A 20,341-nucleotide genomic window follows, 5' to 3' on the forward strand; every position below is an offset into this window, starting at 1 on the left:
ACTGCATGAGACCAGTTCTGGGGCGGTCTGGAGTGTATGGATAAAGGTGGGGGGAAGGGGGTCCTGGAAGCGGGGGTGGCCACTCTAAAGGACCTGCTCCCTCAGGACATTTTGAGGCCCCTCAGGGGGTGAGGTGGAAGTTTCAGCGCCCCGAGTCTTCTCCACCAGTCCTCCCTCCCCCTCCCCCACCACTTACGCCAATCGCTTGGTCAGGACGCTTTGCTCTTATAAAGTCTCCCTGAGCACAGGGTGGGGGACATGGACCAGAGCCTGGGAGGAAAAGAAGACCAACCACTGCTACCCCGACTCCCGTCCAAGGTGAGACTAAAGAGAAACAGTCCAGTGTTTCCTCTTTGTCCCCAGGGCGGTAGTAGACACCCACATTCATGAAAGACTGTCAGGATTTTGATCAGCCCAAGTAGACTCTCTGGCTGCAACCAATCAGGAAAGAGATTGTTAGGAAGTGTTTATTCTACTACAGTCAACTCACCATCAGCCTGCCCCCAGTAATTGCGTTCTGAGTGGGAGGAAGTGGGAGTACAAATGCCCACACTGCACGCCATCTCCTCTCTGCAACTCGGTTCAAGTATTTCCCTGGAGTAGGAGGAGTACTAGGATAAAAGTTTAAGTTTTACTTCCGGTGCCTGTATTCTATTTGTACCTTCCAGGCCTAGATCAAATACCTCCTTCTCCAGGGCAGCCCTACCTCGAGTCATCCCTTGTTCCTTGGGGCTCCTGTGGCATCACCACACCCTGGCCGGTAGTTACAGGTAATACATTACATCACCTGAGTTACAAGTAGCAGAAGCCCGGGGATTATGAGTGTGGGATTTGGACTCAGTGAGACCTGGGTGAGTCCTGAATTCCCACCTCTTCCTAGCTTTGGGCTGGTGGGAAGATACTTTGCCTCTTCCAACCTGGGTTTCCTCATCTATCGAATGTGGGTAATAGTGCCAACCATGGCCGGGAGTTGCTATGAGAGTTCATCACAGAATAAGGGTCTGGAAAGGGGAGACCCTGTAGTCATAATTATTATGGAAGGCAGCCACTGTGTTTTACTCACTGTTGCTTTCCCTGTGCCCAATTCAGTGCTTTACACACAGGAAATGCTTGCTAAATATTTAATATTATTGAATCAAGGTTGAAAGAGTTCATGTTCTTTATGAACAGGATTGGACAGAGTGATAGTTTCATGAAATTGTCTCCTGAAATGGCCCAAGGAATGAAATATTTGTAAGATAAACTGAATAGAAGACCAAGGCTTAGGGCTTGTCTTTCTTCACTTTTAAAAAAAAATTGTGGGCCGGGCGCTGTGGCTCACGCCTGTAATCCTAGCTCTTGGGAGGCCGAGGCGGGCGGATTGGTCAAGGTCAGGAGTTCAAAACCAGCCTGAGCAAGAGCGAGACCCCGTCTCTACTATAAATAGAAAGAAATTAATTGGCCAACTGATATATATATATAAAAAAAATTAGCCGGGCATGGTGGCTCATGCCTGTAGTCCCAGCTACTCGGGAGGCTGAGGCAGAAGGATCACTCAAGCCCAGGAGTTTGAGGTTGCTGTGAGCTAGGCTGACGCCACGGCACTCACTCTAGCCTGGACAACAAAGCAAGACTCTGTCTCAAAAAAAAAAAAAAAAAAAAAAATTGTGGTAAAATATACAGAACATAAAATTTGCCATTTTAATCTTTTTTTTTTTTTTTTTTAAAAGACCAGGTCTCACTGTGTTGCCTAGGTTGGAGTGCAGGTGCTATTCACAGGCATGATCCCACTACTGATCAGCACAGGATTTTTGACCTCTTTGCTTCTGACTTGGGCAGATTCACCCTTCCTTAGGCAACCTGGGAGGTCACCATATTGATACTGAACTTACTGTGGACACCTGATTGGCATAGGGCACTACAGCCCAGAACTCTTAGGCTCGAGCAATCCTCCTGCCTAAGTCTCCTGAGTAGCTGGGACTATAACCACGTATCACTGTGCCTGGCCATTTTAACTATGTTTTGTGTACGATTCAGTGGCATTAACCCCTTTGGTACAGCGCTCACCCACTGCGAAACCTTGCCCACAGCCGGCACTCATAGTCTGCACAATAGTTTGTGCTGTGCATTGACGACGAATCTGTTTTGCTCTTGTGTGATGAGGAAAGCTTTAAAGCACTGAAAGCTTGTTTTACTTTACAGGCAGCTTTACTTGTAATGTAAATCAGAATAGGTAACATATTCATATATGTTTTCATTATGTTATTTTTATTTATTTATTTGAGACAGAGTCTCACTCTGTTGCCTGGGCTAGAGTGCCGTGGCGTCAGCCTAGCTCACAGCAACCTCAAACTCCTGGGCTCAAGCGATCCTGCTGCCTCAGCCTCCTGAGTAGCTGGGACTACAGGCACACACCACCATGCCCGGCTAATTTTTCTATATGTTTTTTGTTGGCCAATTAATTTCTTTTTGTTTTAGTAGAGACAGGGTCTCACTCTTGGTCAGGCTGGTTTCGAACTCCTGACCTTGAACGATCCTCCCGCCTCGGCCTCCCAGAATGCTAGGATTACAGGCATGAGTCACCGTGCCTGGCCTCATTACGTTATTTTTAAATGTTCACAATTTTATTTAGATAAATGAAAAATTAGAAAAGTCATATCATGGCTGTCGGCTAAAGTCACAGAGCCTGTTCATCTGTGGCTGTCGACTGTGGTCGACCCTCGTCCCGATGTGGTTAAGTACATTCATGTTGTTGTGCAATGTAATCTAGGGCTTATCTTTCTTAAATCCAGAAGTTCTCTGGATGATGCCTAGGATATGAAAAGCCACTTTAACACATTTGCCAATCAAAGCATCATAAACTTGCTTTTTCCCAGAGATAAAACACCTAAGATACTGTACCTCTTCCCAGAGCTCTGCACATTTGAGTTAGCTTAAGTATAGTGCTGTGACTTAGAGCCAGACTTGCTAGTTTAAATCTTGGCTCTCCCATTGGCACACTCTGTGACCTTGGGCAAATTACTTAACCTTTCTGTGCCTTAGTTTTTACATTTTAAAGCAGGGGTCATAGTAATTGTACTTATCTTAAAGCATTGTTGGACTGATGAAAGGAATAAACATTTGTGAATAGCCTGTGCCTGGCACACGGTAGTTGCGATGTAACTATTTGGTATTTTCATGATTGAAATTATATCTTTGCCAGGCGCGGTGGCTCACGCCTGTAATCCTAGCACTCTGGGAGGCTGAGGCGGGTGGATTGCTCGAGGCTGAAGTTCGAAACCAGCCTGAGCAAGAGTGAGACCCTGTCTCTACTATAAATAGAAATTAATTGGCCAGCTAATATATATAGAAAAAATTAGCCGGGCCTGGTGGCGCATGCCTATAGTCCCAGCTACTCGGGAGGCTGAGGCAGGAGGATCGCTTGAGCCCAGGAGTTTGAGGTTGCTGTGAGCTAGGCTGACGCCACGGCACTCACTCTAGCAACAAAGTGAGACTCTGTCTCAAAAAAAAAAAAAAAAAAAAAGAAATTATATCTTCAAGATCTCTCTGCTACAGGGTTGAACGTGCTGTTAGAGTGGACACTGTCAGTTTTCTCTACCATTATTTGGTTGAATTCCTTGTAAATGCTTCCATATGGGCTGATAGTCTCACCCCCCACCCTTTTTTTTATCTTTAAAAGATTTTGCTTATTTGTATTTGAACTTAAGAAATGGTCAAGATGATTGACTACTATTTCATGAGCTTTTTGGTTTTATTTTAAAGGTGTAATTTTGGGAAGGAAATGGTTAGGAAAATAAATATTTCCCTTTCTGACTTCCCAAGGGAACTGAGACCCAAAGAAAAGAGTGGAACACTTGGAGTTCATGTCCAGGAGCCTTTGGCTTTACCTGGGAAAACCCTGTGCTCTACAGTGAGAAAATTGTAAATTTGCCACTAGGGGACGCTGTTTGTCAGGGTTTTTTTAACGCAGGAAAAGGGGAGGGGGAAAAGGCAGATAGGCAATGATGACATCAGCCAGGAAATTAATATCAGACCAGAAGATCCAGTTTTCATGCAAACAGCCAGCAAGTCTTGAGCTCTCTTCCCGCGCAAAAGTATTCTAATTTCTCTAAAACTTTTTCAGGCAATTTCCTCTAGAACCGCTTACCTCCAGAGGATTGGTGGCACTTGATCTGAAGGCGGGTAAGTAACAGTGTCCCCTGTGCCCCCACCCTATGCGCTGATCTTTCCTTTGATTTTTCTTAGAAACGTGTAAAAACTCATGTCAGCAATGGCGCTATTTCTGCCTGGATTTCTTGACCATGCCAGGGAAAATGAAAGTTAATAAAAAACCAGGAAGATTAACTCTATACAGTAAGCCTAAAAAAAAAATAAAAAAAAAAGAAAAAAAAAAAAAAACCAGGAAGACTTCAACATAGCATTTTACCACCAGAAATATGCTAGTCCACAGAGACTCCCTGTAGCTAGAGATCAGAATCTTCCAGAAACCTCAGGGCAAATGTCTGATGTGGTAGAATAGAAAGGTACCTCCAAGAAACCGCTCATTTGACCACAGCCTATTAGCAGGGAAGATCCATGAACCATCCCATTAAAATCGGCATTTTTAAATTTCCTTTTTTCTAACAACGCAAGTAATATATGCTCATTGCATAAAATTTGAGAGACTCACATGCCCCCCCATTTGTATTATCTATATATTTTTAAATATTTTTATTTTCTTTATTTAAAAATTTTTTTTTAAATTCTTTTTTTTGAGAGACAGAGTCTTCTCTCGGCCTCCCCAAATGTTGGGACTGTAGGCATGGGGCGCTGTGGCTGGCCTGTTTTATCTATAGTTACACCACCTCAATATAACCATTCTTTGTTATTGAGGTTTTGATTTTTGTTATGTGTTCGTTTCTTTAGAAATATATTTCTGTTTCTAAAAGTAGCCAAGTCTTGCATAATAAATATGTAGTCCTCAAGTCCTTATAGAATAAATAACATTACAAGGAAAAATTTTATCAGTGCATCGTTCCTTTGATTAAAATGAAATTTGGCGTAGAGAATGCTGTAGTTTGTGAACTGGTCTGTTGGAATGTTAGCTTATGTTATTTGTAACTTCCTACACTGATTTGAGCAACTCTTGTCTGAAACCAGCATTTCCTTCTTGGTCTCTGGTTAGGGCTTTCCCTTGTGTGACATGTGGGCCTGCCCTGTTACAGGGCACAGAGTGAAGTTACGGATGTAACAAACATCCCTCATGGTACTGTAACTGAGGTCAAGCTCGTACCCCTTGCTGCCGGACAGCCAGTAAGTCCAGAGACAAGGTGTTGGGGCAAGGAAACGACTTTTATTCCGAGAGCCAGCAAACCGAGAAGATGGCGGACTAGTGTCCCAAAGAACCACCCTAAGTTAGTATGAACTTTAGGCTCCTTTTCATCTTAAGGGAAGGGGAAGGGGAGGTTGAGTTTCAAGAGGTAAGCAAGGGCAGCAGACAACTGGCATCAGTCAGCGAGGGCTGCGGAGGTTATAAAACTTCTTTGATCTTGGTCAGTTAACTTTGGAGGACGGAGGACAGGATGTTTCTACTTGTGTGTATACTATACTTTTTTTTTTTTTATCTCCCTGGGAATGAGTTTTAGAAAAGGTGCGGTTGTCACCTTTCTTTTAGCCTCTGTGCAGAGCTAAGCAGAAGCTTTCGACCTAGAGGATGTTACCGCAGGGGGCCAGTAGCAAAATGGAGGTAGCTGTGTTAAGCCTCCCTTCCACTGCTACAATTTCCCCACTGTCAAAGGTTCATTCCACCACTGTGTGGAATTGGGGCAGGGGCGTCTCAGCACTAATTCCTGCTGAGCGAGGTGGACAAGGGGCAACCGTGGAATGAAACTGTTTGATCTGACTGGAGAAACATTTCCTAGTGCCCTTGTCTGGAGCAACAATCATAGGCACCTCCTATTTTGTTTTTTTGCTTGTGGTCAGACCCGTACAGCTCTTGGTTGCAGACTATATAATATAATAAGTTTTGCTAGTGTGTATATCATCGTAACCAAAAGAACAGTGAAGCCTAATTTAAGAATGTGTCCCACCAGCCTGGGCAAGAGCAAGACCCCGTCTCTACTAGAAATGGAAACAAATTAATGGGCCAACTAAAAATATATAGAAAAAATTAGCTGGGCATGGTGGCGCATGCCTGTAGTCCCAGCTACTCAGGAGGCTGAGGCAGAAGGATTGCTTGAGCCCAGGAGTTTGAGGTTGCTCTGAGCTAGGCTGACACCACAGCACTCTAGCCCAGCCAACAGAGTGAGACTCTGTCAAGAAAGAAAGAAAGAAAGAAAGAAAGAAAGAGAGAGAGAGAGAGAGAGGGAGGGAGGGAGGGAGGGAGGGAGGGAGGGGAAGGAAGGAAGGAAGGAAGGAAGGAAGGAAGGAAGGAAGGAAGGAAGGAAGGAAGGAAGGAAGGAAGGAAGGAAGGAAGGAAGGAAGGAAGGAAGGAAGAAAAGAAAGAAGGGAAAGAAAGAAAGGAAAGAAAGAAGAAAGAAAGAAAGAAAGAAAAGAAAGGAAAGAAAGAAAGAAAAGAAAGAAAGAAAAGAAAAGAAAAGAAAAGAAAAGAAAAGAAAAGAAAAGAAAAGAAAAGAAAAGAAAAGAAAAAGCATTCCGGAATTTACCAGATTGCACTGGGAATCAAAGAGCATAGGTCTGTAAACCAGTCTCCAAGAGTGTCCAGACTTAAGCCTGCTTTGGTGTTCTAAGGTTTGTTTGAGACAGGTAGCCTGTTGCCTAATTTGGTCAATATGTGTCTTTTGTCTCTTTCAAGGAGGAATCAATATAAGTGCAACAAGCGGTGTTAGTCACTGTACAGACTCCTCTTTGTTCTGCAAGCATGTACTCTAGGACAATGTGGTTATCAAGCACTACTTTAGCAAGGGAGTCAAATGATTTTCATAGACTAGCAAGAGCAAGGGCAGTTTTATTAGCAATAACATTTAAGGTTTTAGATAAATTTCTCAGTACATGTTGATGAGTAGGGAGGAGTGAGTAACTAAAGAAATATTTATCTCTATCTGGAATTTCCCCCAGGAAGTCACTGACCACTCTGGTAAATAATTTTGGGGAACTGGTCCAATGGGCAACCTCCAACCTGTTATGGACAGAAAAGGGGATCACTGTGGAGTCCCTTGAGGCATAAATCTCTGAAGAGTGTTAGGCAGGGTGAGGCCCATTGGCCTTTATCCCAACTACATATAAAAATGTATCTCTGAGGGGCACACAACCCTCTCAGAGTCATCTGTAACTGACTCATACTGAAATGATAATCAGCCTGATTTATCTTTTGGCTTATTGACCTGTTAGTTCTGGTTCTATTATTGTTCATAGATTAGGAGGGATCCCCTTAGTTGCATCATTTTCTGGGGTGGCACATCTGAAAGACACACAGCGGGCTTAGTCTGACACGGATCAGATACAATTTTTGCTCTATACAGGACTTGAGAAGAAGTGAACAGGAATAGACAGAGAAGGCTTTCATGCCAATTTGGTGTTAATAACTGAGTAGGTTGTACCCATGTCTATTAGAAGGTCAGTTTGTTCCCCTGCCAAGGGTACCCAGGGGCCCTGTGGGAGAATCTGAATGGGGTGCCCAGCCTGCATTTGCATGTTGTAATGCAGTTACTGAGTGCTTTTATCTATAGTTTTGGAGCAGCACCTTAATCCTTGCCTGGCATGGTCTTAGGTTCTGTTTAAAATGTGTTATTGTCACAAGTCTGTTCTATCAGTCTTATGATCTCCACCTTAACGTTAATGTTAAACTCTAAAAGGGTGGGGGTATAATGAGGCACGTCTGACCTCACCTTCGTGACCAGGAACTCAGGTTTAAGGTTGTGTTTGGGTCCCCTTGACCAAGAGGGGGTTTGTTCACTTGGCTGGGGGCCTTAGAATTTTATTTCTAGTTTACAATTCCCCATTTTGCCCAAGATTTGCCAGAGGCGGCATCAGTGGCCACACTTTTATTTTGTCCCATCATTGCCAGGGTGGTGTGGCCACCTGCCCAGGCCCATCTGAGCCCTCAGTGGGACCCCTGTGGCTAAGGGACTTAGACCAAAGGCTTACAAAGCCAATCAAATATTTTGGGCCAGATGGGAATGGAGGTGGACAGGCATTCATCAATGCTTTGAAACCTTTTAGGCAATAGAAGAATGAAAATCAAAATGCCAAAGGCAAGGTTTTAACTTATCTATAAACATTGAGTTACTGTAATTCTGGCTTTAGCTGTAGACTTGTAGCAATTTGCAAAATAAAACATAAGCATTTTGTTAAAGCCATTTGAGCCTAAGGTGGCTGGATATATTTTTATCCTAGTTTTATTTGTAAACCCCATAACTGGGAATAACAATAAGGAAGGCTCTATAGCCATGTATCTTGATTGCCCCTTAGTAATTTTTTTTTTGAGACAAGAGTCTCACTCTGTTGCCCCAGCTAGAGTGCCCTGGTGTCAGCCTAACTCACAACAACCTCAAACTCCTGGGCTCAAGCAATCCTTCTGCCTCAGCCTCCCCAGTAACTGGGACTACAGGCATGCGCCACCATGCCCGGCTAATTTTTTCTGTATATTTTTAGCTGTACAATTAACTTCTTTCTATTTTTGGTAGAGATGGGGTCTCGCTCTTGCTCGGGCTGGTCTCCCGAGCTCAAGTGATCCACCCGCCTCAGCCTCCCAGAGTGCTAGGACTACCGGCGTGAGCCACTGTGCCCAGCCAGTAATTCTCTTTTAAGTGTATGGGAAGCAGGAACATTTTTAGGGTTGGGATGGACAGAAAGGAAGCAAAGTCCCCCAGTTTGCCAGCTGTTTAGGCATTTGTGTGTGGGTCCTTGTTTTGGAGGATCTGGACTAATTTTATTCCTCAAAATTGGTCCTTACCATCTCCAACACCCACCTCTTCCATGATAGTCCCTACGTCCAGAGGGAGGATGTCTATACAGTTTTAGCGGCAAGGTATTGGCAATGGAGAACAGACTGGGCCTATGGGACTGAGTTGTTCTCAAATTCTGGAGATATATATCTCCAGATATATATCAGATTTTTAGGAATCTCATACAATTTTGGAACACGTATTATTAATAACATGTTTAGATAACTGTAACTCAAGGAAAATTAAATACCATTTCAAATTTGGCAATATTTCTCTGTGATTTTAACATACCACATAAACCTTCTATGTTTTTCGTGGCCTTTTAGAGGCCCTACTACAAAAGTTAGTTTGAAGTAATTTGAAATTTTTAATATTAGAAAGTTTGTCAAATATTAAAAGTTTAAAACATTTGTTCAAAATAGAATCACTGTAACAACGGTAAAATAATGAGCATTTATTTAACCAAGAGCGATAGTCATCAAGAGACTTCAATGTACGGGAAGTTACACGGATGTAAAAAACCTTACCCCTTTTAAAGTTTAGTTTTCCTAGTTAGTCATAAACCTAATAAAGACAGAAATTACCTTGACGAAGCATAAAATCTTTGTTTCGTTTAAGCCAGGTACCCAAAAGGTAAAGAAAAACCTTCTGTAACTCAATTGTTTCTTTTTCATGGGAAGCTCATTTAGACAAAAAAAAAGGTTTGGAAGTCAAACCTGATAGGAAAGGGTACTTGAATTAGCCATACACAGCACAAGTGTATGTAGAGTCATGAGTGTACAGTACATTATGAAGGAATGTGAATAAGAAAAACTAGTACTTTGAGTAGGAGAACAAATGACTCAGCAATAGCTCGAGAAGTTTTCTGACCATATTAAATAATTTAGACATATCCAGAAAAGTGTAGAATTAAGTCATATTGAAGGAAAACATTGTTTTTCTAACCCTTTAAAATAAAACATTTTAGCATCAGATCGTAACAACAGACTTAGGAGCAGATAGGAGAAAATTTACAGGAGCTGATGAAAAAGTCCAAGGTGAGAATTACCACCCTAGGCCTTCTCAAGGGGAGAAAAAGCTGAAATCAGCAAGACACAGAAGAAGTTGAACTTTAGACATACAAGCCTTGAGAAATTTTTTAAAAAGAAAAAAAAAAAAAAACAATGGTGATTTACCACCTCTTGTGTTATCCTGGATAGAGCTGCAGCCCATGGTACTAAGCAAAGTATCACAAGAATGGAAAAACAAGCACCACGTGTACTCACCAGCAAATTGGTATTAACTGACTGACACTTAAGTGCACATATAGTAGTAACATTCATCAGGTGTCAGGCAGGTGGGAGGGGGGAGGAGGGGATGGATATATTCACACCTTATGGGTGCAGTATGCACTGTCTGGCAGATGGACACGCTTAAAGCTCTGACTTGGGCAGGGCAAAGGTAATATATGTAACCTAAATTTATACCCCCTTAATATGGTGAAATAAAAATTCTAATAATAATAAAAAAAGGAAACAGGTTATAGAATTGAAATCAATATGTCATGTAACTTCATTAAGAGCAAATTAATACTTGAAGGAAACATTGTTGTTTTCTCCCCAAACTTTTCTTTTTAATTGCAGCCAATTTGATCACATACAAAATTTCTTCATAAATATTCTTTTATGAACCTTATCATAACTTTCATAGAGCGTCGACAACATATTTGGACTTTTTGTTTTGTCCTAAATTTCCCTTTTCTTAAACAACCACTCACTTATTTTAGGACAAAATTTTATTTTATTTATTATTTTTTTTTTGTATATATACTTTTAGTTGGCCAATTAATTTCTTATTTTTTTTTTTTAGTAGAGACGGGGTCTCGCTCAGGCTGGTTTCGAACTCCCGACCTCGAGCAATCCGCCCGCCTCAGCCTCCCAGAGTGCTAGGATTACAGGCGTGAGCCACCGCGCCCGGCCAGGACAAAATTTTATAATAAAAGTTATTTTTTTATACAAAATTACTTATTTTTCTGTTTAATCTTTCTTACTAGAAATATATTTGTATATCTATAACTTTTCTCATGTCTCTCTCTCTCTCACACATACTTTACTGGTTCCTTTCTATCTTGTTTTTATTTTTCTTTAAATCTCTCTCTCTCTATTTTTTGGAAACAAGGTCTCACTCTGTTGCCCAGGCTAGAGTGCAGTAGCGTCATCATAGCTCACTGCAACCTCAAACTCTTGGGCTCAAGTGGTTCTTCTGCCTCGGCCTCCCAGGTAGCTGGGACTACAGGTATGCACCACCATGCCCGGCTAAATTTTCTATTTTCTATAGAGTCAGGGTCTCGCGCAGGCTGGTCTTAGACTCCTGAGCTCTAGCAATCCTCCCATCTCAGCCTCCCAGAGTGCTAGTATCATAGGGCCACTGTGATCGGCTGGCCTTAAATCTATATTTTGAATCAACTGTTAAATAACTTCTAAATAGACAAAATTATTTTTAATAAGAACATATTTTATGTCTCTTGTATAACTTTTCTCATTAAAGGCATGTTATTCTTTGGTATACTTTATATAGAGAATCTTATATATTGACTAAAATATAAAAATAGAATTCTTGGTCAGGTGCTATAGCTCACACCTATAATCCTAGCACTCAGGGAGGCCAACATGAAGGATCACTTGAGGTTGGGACTTGGAGACCAGCCTGATCAACAGTGAGGTCCCATCTCCACCAAAAATAGAAAAATTAGCTGGGCATGGTGGCACATGCCTGTAGTCCCAGCTACCTGGGAGGCCGAGGCAGAAGAACCACTTGAGCCCAAGAGTTTGAGGTTGCAGTGAGCTATGATGACGCTACTGCACTCTAGCTACTGCACTCTACTTACGAGGCTGAGGCAGGAGGATGGCTGGAGTCCAGGAGTTTGAGGTTGCTGTGAGCTAGGCTGACGTCACGGCACTCTAGCCCGGGCAACAGAGTGAGACTCTGTCTCAAAAAAAAAAACAAAAATTTTTAGTGGAAACCTAAGAAGCACGAAATCAGGACTGTCATATATAAGTATTTTTAGATGAGAGCCATTTTGTGATTTTTGGAAAACATATTTCCTTATAACACAGTGTTTCTGTTAATTGGAAATGATCCACGTAAAGAGTATTTACTATATTATTTAACAAAACTTTAACCCTTGGCCGGGTGCGGTGGCTCACACCTGTAATCCTAGCATTCTGGGAAGCCGAGGCAGGCGGATTGCTCAAAGTCAGGAGTTTGAAACCAGCCTGAGCAAGAGCGAGACCCTGTCTCTACTATAAATAGAAAGAAATTAATTGGCCAACTAATATATATAGAAAAAAAATTAGCCGGGCATGGTGGCGCATGCCTGTAGTCCCAGCTACTCACGAGGCTGAGGCAGAAGGATTGCTTGAACCCAGGAGTTTGAGGTTGCTGTGAGCTAGGCTGATGCCACGGCACTCACTCTAGCCTGGGCAACAAAGTGAGACTCTGTCTCAAAGAAAAAACAACTTTAACCCTTTGCACTCGCTTCCTTTTTTCTCGATTCCTTTATTCTACTTGGGATTTAATTTTTTAAATATCCCAGATTTTACAAAGCGCGGCAGTAGAATAAAAAACTGGAGTTTCTTTTCATACAAGCTTATTTATTTGGATTTTTTAATATTTCAAATTATTGATACATTCAAAGAGTAATTTTAATCTTTATAATTTTTGCTAACTGTATCGAGTCACACTCAACATCCGAGTGCAAAGGATTAAGATTCCAAATTACATGAAAAGTTCACCTCAGTATTAATCCCATTTTAAATTTACTCTATTCATTTTTAGCAGTTTAGATTACTTATGAAAACTGAGTATTAGACAAAGCTAGTCATCATTTTAAATTATTTTCCTTGTTAACCATTTTTATAGCCTGTGGGTGAATATTAGATATTTGTCTAAATATGTACCTTAAAGTTAAATATATGGGTATTTTGCCAGTAGCTCAGAAGATTCAGCTATTTTTATTAAACCAATGATGTGAAATTAGTCTTACTTTTCAAAAATCACACAAACAATGATCATTTTTGTTTTGGCTGCATCTATAGTTTTATAAACTTTGTTTCAACCCTGATACCTTAAAACATCTAATAAAGGCAAAACATAAAAATGACCAATAAACTGAGGCAAAAATGTATGCTGACAATTTGAAGACATTTTAATATTTTTTTAGTCAATAATTTAAAAACTAGCTTTATTTATTTATTTATTTGAGACAGAGTCTCAAATAAATAAGTCGCCCAGGCTAGAGTGAGTGCCATGGCGTCAGCCTAGCTCACAGCAACCTCAAACTCCTGGGCTCAAGCAATCCTGCCTCAGCCTCCCAAGTAGCTGGGACTATAGGCGCGAGCCACCATGCCTGGCTAATTTTTTGTTTCATTTTTAGTTGACTGGCTAATTGTTTCTGTTTTTAGTAGAGATGGGGTCTCGCTCTTGCTCAGGCTGGTCTCAAACTCCTGAGCTCAAGCAGTCCTCCCACCTTGGCCTCCTAGAGTGCTAGGATTACAGGTATGAGCCACCATGCTTGGCCCACAATTAAAGTTTTTAAAAAGCCTCTTTTACTCCTTCGTTTTCTTCAGTTTCAAATGAGTTTTCAATGTTGATATTTTAGCTAGAACTGGCTGAATTGTATAGGAAACCAAGATTTCCAAGTAGCCTTGAATTAGTAATACCATAAATAGTGAATTTCATCTCAATACAAGTAGAATGTAACAGCAATTTCAAAGTAGGCAGAAAAAAAAATAGAGACAGCTTAATAGCCTGTACATTTTAACTTTACAGTGGCAGATCGACCATTTGAACTCTGAATTTTCCTTGATGTAATTTGCCCATCAATCTAAACATGTGCACAAGAATGGGCCATGGTATGTAGCTAGCTGGAGACTTAGAAAACCTGGCATGCCTTTGAATTTTCTAATAGACAGTCCCTGTACATGCCATACACCAATTTAGATAAACACTCAATACAAAGAGAATTTCAAGGGTTTTCAAACCAAAGCCTGGAGGGCACCAAATCAAACAAATGCAAATGAACTTGTTCACACATGGGATAAGAGTCCAACAGCTATTCCTTTCTGTGACTGGATACCCTAGCAAAAACAAAAACAGAGTGGCTTATTCCAAGGAATGATGGAAGGGAGTTCCTGGTTGTACACACTAGAGTGACTTACCCTACACATTCCAAATCAAGTCTTTTGACTCACAGAGGTTTGTCAGTTCTTTGCTCCAACTGGTATAGGCCAGGGCAGTCATGCATTCCTAGGAATCCAAGGGAAGTCTGGCAAACAAATGGCCCCAGCAGCTGCTAGGGACTTGCCCAAGAATTCCCTTGAATGGGGTCAGCTGGCAGTGAGCAGCCACTCCTGTCTGGGTCTTGCAAATTTGCAACCAATTTCAAGCTTATACTACTCACTGCAGGACAGCCAATAAATAAGTCAAGAGACAAGGTGTTGGGGCAGGGAAAGTAACTTTTATTTAGAGAGCCAGCAAATTGAAAAACGGGTGGACTAATGTCTAAAGAACCACCTTAAGTTAGTATGAACTTTAGGCTACTTTTTATCATAAGGGAAGGGGAAGGAGGGATTGGGTTGCAAAAAGTAACCAAGGACCACAAATATCTGGGTGTCAGTGAGGGTCAGAGGAGGTTATAAAACTTCTTTGCTCTTGGTCAACTAACTTTGGAAGATGAAGGTCAGGATGTTTCTAATAATCTTTAACACAGCATTGTTACGTGTGTGAATACTTCTCTTATGTCCCTGGGAGTTAGTTTTGAAAAAGGGGCGATTGTCACCTTTCTTCTTGCCTCTGTGCAGAACTAAGCAGAAGCTTTTAACCTAGAGGCTGTTGCTGCAGGGGCCAGAGCAAAATGGAGCTAGTTGTGTGACACTTCCCTTCCACTGCTACGGCACCTCCTTGTCTTTGGGTTGGTAGATCCTTCAGAAGGATAACCCCCCAGATTGTTATGTCTCTAAAGCTTAACGAACGTATACATCCAGGTGCTGTTTCTACCATTTGATCATAATGAACTGGGTTTGAGAGTTCTAATCAGGATACGAGGTGTGAGAGAAATTGCATTATGTTGCCCTCTCTCTTATTTCCTACTAGTGACATTTTAATTTGGGAGGAATCTGGGTAAATTGAATTCCAATAAAAACTTCTCCAAACCTTCTAAAGTAACTTGCAAGTGTTGGGGTGGAGTTTTCTGGGCTGTTGGTTTCTGAAGTAGCTTTACAGTAATTTTTATTTTTCAGAACTTCTAGAAAAGTCTAATGCCTGGAACAGAGGAGGCTAGGATTGGGGGAGGGGCTGGGAAGTTGGGGTGCTGTGTGTCCTCGCTCTCTAATGCCCTGCCTCACCTCTCTGTCTCTTTCAGAATGGCCATGGCATCTCAAGATCAATGGCTGAGTTCCAGTTCAGATAAAAACTGTAAAGTGAACTTTCGAGAGAGGCTTCTGATTATTGATTCAAAACTGGGAGGCAAGGATGTGGAGCAACTGAAGTTTCTCTGCCAGGACTTTGTCTCCCATAAGAAGTTGGAGACGTCCAGGTCAGCCTTGAATATCTTTGATCTTCTCTTGGCAGCGGAGCTGCTGTGTGAGGAAGACTCTTTCTTCCTCGCAGAACTCCTTTATACCCTCAACTGGATGTCACTGCTGAAGCACCTCAACTACACCAAAGAGCAAGTGGAGAGTTTGCTGCCCACCCAAAGGAGGGTCTCTCTGTTTAGGTGAGGATGGGTCTGTGATGAAGGCATCTCATGTTCACTCTGGCCAAAGGGCTTTGAAAGGAAGCTAGAAGTAAGATCTTTTTCTTATCTGCCTCCTTGGATGATAAACCAGGAGATTCTAAACCAGGAGATTTCTCAGCCTCAGAATGAGATGGGAGGTCAGCAAAGCTTCAAGACCCAGCTCTGGGCCTGGAGGTGGCGCCCCTTTGTTTGCTTCTCACTAGCAACGAAGCCCACCTCCCTGTCGCAGAGCCCCCACTTTTCCTGGTTACCAGCCTCGACACTCGCAGACAGTTCTTCCTCCCGGGAATCACTGGTGTGTCCACGCACATCCAGGGGTCTCCAGAAGAGAGTAATATATACTTGGAGCTAAATAGGCAAGATGAAAAGATGTGTTTCTAGGGTAGGGAGGGATGCCATTGATGCCATATCTAGTTAGAGATTTTTATACATTTTTGAGTGGAAATCCAGAGAGGTAAAATATAGATATTTTGCCCAAAGAGGTAAAATTTAGGCAGTGGGCTTATCATGAGTCAGACCTTAGATGACAGTGTTTTACATTGTCCACTGACGTAGTGTTCACATCATAGAACCCCCAGGAGGAGCCTTGGAAGGGTGTTTTATATTCAAGGTGACGAGAACATTCTGAGCCTTAGCACTGGAGCTGGCACCCAGAATCTGAGCTGCCCCTGGGTCAGGGAGAGGAATGCTGAATTCCAGAAATCCATATTTCGATTCTACTGGGTAAACATCTGAGGGATGGTCTCTGGCATACAGGACTGTCTAGTTCATGAATGAAATATTCAGTTCTTCTGGTTGTAGGTGACATGACTATCCAGAAGCTGGGGCAGTTTCCTTCCTTTTTCAGTATGAGGCTGACTGTACGTGGGCTGGCATCAGGTCTTGTCAACCAAGGGCCTGTCAGGGAAGCCTGACTCTCCCTTCAGAATTGAGTCAGGAAATGGGAGGGCATGCCACAGTTGTGTTTTATGCCTTCCTAGTGTGATGAAAAACAGCACTAGGCTGGAATCAGAAGGCCTGCCCCAGCCGGGTGTGGTGGCTCGCGCCTGTAATCTTGGCACTCTGGGAAGCTGAGAGGAGAGGATTGCTCAAGGTCAGGAGTTCAAGACCAGCCTGAGCAAGAGCGAGACCCTGTCTCTACTACAAAATCTAAAGAAATTAGCTGGACAACTTAAAATATATGAAAAAAATTAGCTGGGCATGGTGGTACATGCCTGTAGTCCCAGCTACTTGAGAGGCTGAGGCAGGAGGATCACCTGAGCTCAGGAGTTTGAGGCTGCTGTGAGCTAGATTGAAGCCACGGTACTCTAGTCCAGGCAACAGAGTGAGATTCTGTCTCAAAAAAAAAAAAAAAAAAGAAGGCCTGCCTCTACTTCTTGTTGTGTTATCTTTATTTATTTATTTATTTTTAGAGACAGGGTTCCCTCTGTCACGCATGCTGGGCTTCAGGGGCACAATCATAGCTCACTGCAGCCTTGATCTAGTGGGCTCAAGCAATACTCTTTCCTCTGCCTCCTGAATATCTGAGACTATAGGCATGTGCCACTAGGCCTAGCTAATTAAAAACAAATGTCTTTGGTAGAGATGGGGGGGTCTCTCTATGTTGCCCAGTCTGGTCTTGAACTCCTGGACTCAAGCAATCCTCCACCTTGGCCTCCCAAAGTGCTGGGATTACAGTCGTGAGCCACTGCACCCGGCCATTATCTTAATTTAAATAAGTCACTTAGAAACTCAAAGTTTTCAGTTTTGAATCTGTAAAATGGAGTTAATAATTGTCTACTTATGGAGTTGATCATTCAAATGGCAGGAAGCATTTATGAAAGCACTTGATTTACTGTGGTGTCCTCTGCAAGTGTGAGGCTTATTTGTCATTTTGGGTGTATGTCTTAGAAACCTGCTCTATGAACTGTCAGAAGGCATCGACTCAGAGAACTTACAGAGCATGATCTTCCTGCTGGGAGACTCGATTCCCAAAATCCCAATGGTAAGTGAGTCACATAGAGTGGGGTCTATGTTTGCACTGCCTTAATCAATGATTGGGAGGATGCTAAGAAATATTTTCAGGGAGGTTTATTTTTTGTGGGCGACAAATGTCATATAAGGTTAGGAGCATTGACTTTGGTGTTGGATGGGCCTGGATTCTAGTCCTGATTCTGCTTCTAACCTGGTGATGTGGGGCAAGTGATTGAACCTTTCTGAGTCTCTGTTTTCTCATGTGTCAAACACTAGACAATTATACTACTTCCTTTTAGAACTGTTGGGAGGATCAGATGAAATAATGTGCATGAAGTGTTAGCATTAGGCCAACATTTGGCAGAGTAACAACCATGCAGTAAATGCTGACTGCTGTTGGCATCCACCATGTTTTATGGCGTAATAATGTTCAGAGCACAATAAGGAAATGCGGAATTGGTAAACAATGGCAGAGTAGAAATTATTGTTATTATTTTTTTGAGGCAGAGTCTCCCTCTGTTGCCCAGGCTGGAGTGCCATGGTGTCAGCCTAGCTCACAGCAACCTCAAACTCCTGAGCTCAAGCAATTCTTCTGCCTCAGCCTCCCGAGTAGCTGGGAGTATAGGCGTGTACCACCATGCCCGGCTAATTTTTTTTTTTTTTTTTGAGACAGAGTCTCGCTTTGTTGCCCAGGCTAGAGTGAGTGCTGTGGCGTCAGCCTAGCTCACAGCAACCTCAAACTCCTGGGCTCAAGCAGTCCTCCTGCCTCAGCCTCCCGAGTAGCTGGAACTACAGGCACGCGCTACCATGCCCGGCTAATTATATATATATATATTAGTTGGCCAATTAATTTCTTTCTATTTTTATAGTAGAGACAGGGTCTCGCTCAGGCTGGTTTTGAACTCCTGACCTTGAGCAATCCGCCCGCCTCGGCCTCCCAGAGTGCTAGGATTACAAGCGTGAGCCACCACGCCCGGCCAGGGCTAATTTTTTCTATATATTTTTACTTGGCCAATTAATTTCTTTCTATTTTTAGTAGATACGGGGTCTCTCTCGATCAGGCTGGTTTTGAACCCATTTTTATTTATTGTTTTTTAGAGACAGAGTCTCCCTTTGTTGCCCAGGCTAGAGTGAGTGCCGTGGCATCAGCCTAGCTCACAGCAACCTCAAACTCCTGGGCTCAAGCAATCCTGCTACCTCAGCCTCTTGAGTAGCTGGGACTACAGGCATGGGCCACCATGTCCAGCTAATTTTTTCTATATATATTAGTAGGCCAATTAATTTCTTTGTATTTATAGTAGAGACGGGGGTCTCGCTCTTGCTCAGGCTGGTTTCGAACTCCTGACCTCGAGCAATCCTCCTGCCTTGGCCTCCCAGAGAGCTAGGATTACAGGCGTGAGCCATGGCACCAGGCCTAAATTAACTTTTAAATCATCAAAGGCCGGTGCTCAAGCAGCCAAATGATTTTGTATGTTTTTCTCGCTCAGTATAATAATAACAGGAAATATCACTGTGTTTAGCTGTGGCATGAAACTGTGGTGTTACTTGGTGAGATTAAGGAAAACTATACTTCCTTCTTGCATTCCAAACGACCTCAGCTTTATTGTGAAGGTGATCTCGTTCTTCATATCAGAATCGTGGCTGAGTCACACACCTCAGATAATCCATGTTGATTTCTGCTGAACTTTGCCATCAGGCCAGCGTGCTGCCGTGTGCAAAGGACAACCTATAAGTGACACAGATGAGTTTCATACCAGGGCTTAATGAGGCTGCGCTGTCTGCAAAGGCTTTGTCACAGAGATAAACTGGAGAACTGAACACCCCTCAGCCGAAAGGGAAAGGTTCTAAATTCACATGGTTCCAAATTCGTATGGACAAAATGACGTTTGCCTTTGTAGGGTGTTCTGGCTTCCCCTTTGATAGCTTTCCTAGAAATTTAAGCAGTATGGCTAATTGCACACATCCCCAGAGACCTGAACAACTGTCAGGAAATCCGTTCTCAGTTTAGCAATTATCACAGGAAACCACACCCAAACCTACTAGCTTTTTAGCAAAGAAACAAAACGAAAGAACTTTCAGACGTTTCCTGCTAGTATTTGTCAGAGTGGTATTTTTAAACTAGAGTAATGTACAGGCCCTATTTAGAGGTGCATGTGTGTGTGTGTGTGTGTTTATGTGTGTGCCCATGTGTCATTTACTAAACATCTAAAAGACATTTTACAAAGTATGAGTTTCCATCTTTGCTTCTGCAATCAGGTCTAGCCCCTTTTCCTTCTCCTGGTAGGCTGTCATCAAGAGTTGAGTTTCTGTTTTGGGTTCAGAGAGAGCTCATTTGCGCTTAACCTATAGCAGAACCTTGTGCAGGGCTTGGGGGGCGGGAGCTCCCCTTGGTCAGCTGACCAGCTCTGGGTGAATCTCCCTCTCTCCTGCTTTATTCCCTGGCCAGGCTGTCGGTGCGCTGGGGGTGCAGATGGGCACGGACACTTCCTTGCCTTGTTGGTCCTCCTGCCTGTGTCTGCAATTGCCTGAAAATTTGTGCTCGCTCTCTCTCTTTTTTAATTTTTAGAGAGAGCCTTGGTCTGTAACCTTGGCTAGAGTGCAGTGGCGTCCTCATAGCTCACAGCAACCTCAATCTGCTGGGCTCAAGCAATCCTATTGCCTCAGCTTCCCAAGTAGCTGGGAGTATAGGCACGCGCCAGCACACCAAGCTGATTTTTCTACTTTTTGTAGAGACGGGGTCTCCTTCTTG

General features: G+C 42.7%; 1 protein-coding gene across 1 annotated transcript in view; it reads left to right on the forward strand.

Moving 5' to 3' along the window:
- Window positions 1-3,777: 3,777 nt before the first annotated feature.
- Window positions 3,778-20,341, forward strand: part of CASP10 (caspase 10) — a 41,164-nt gene continuing 24,600 nt past the window's right edge. Inside the window, exons 1-3 of the mRNA XM_012739025.3 lie at window positions 3,778-4,161; window positions 15,265-15,618; window positions 17,530-17,623. Coding sequence (XP_012594479.2) covers window positions 15,266-15,618; window positions 17,530-17,623 — 447 coding nt within the window. The 5' untranslated portion in view covers window positions 3,778-4,161; window position 15,265. The remainder of the gene's footprint in view (window positions 4,162-15,264; window positions 15,619-17,529; window positions 17,624-20,341) is intronic.

The sequence above is a fragment of the Microcebus murinus genome, chromosome 8 (genome assembly GCF_040939455.1).
Source record: "Microcebus murinus isolate Inina chromosome 8, M.murinus_Inina_mat1.0, whole genome shotgun sequence".
NCBI lineage: Eukaryota > Metazoa > Chordata > Mammalia > Primates > Cheirogaleidae > Microcebus > Microcebus murinus.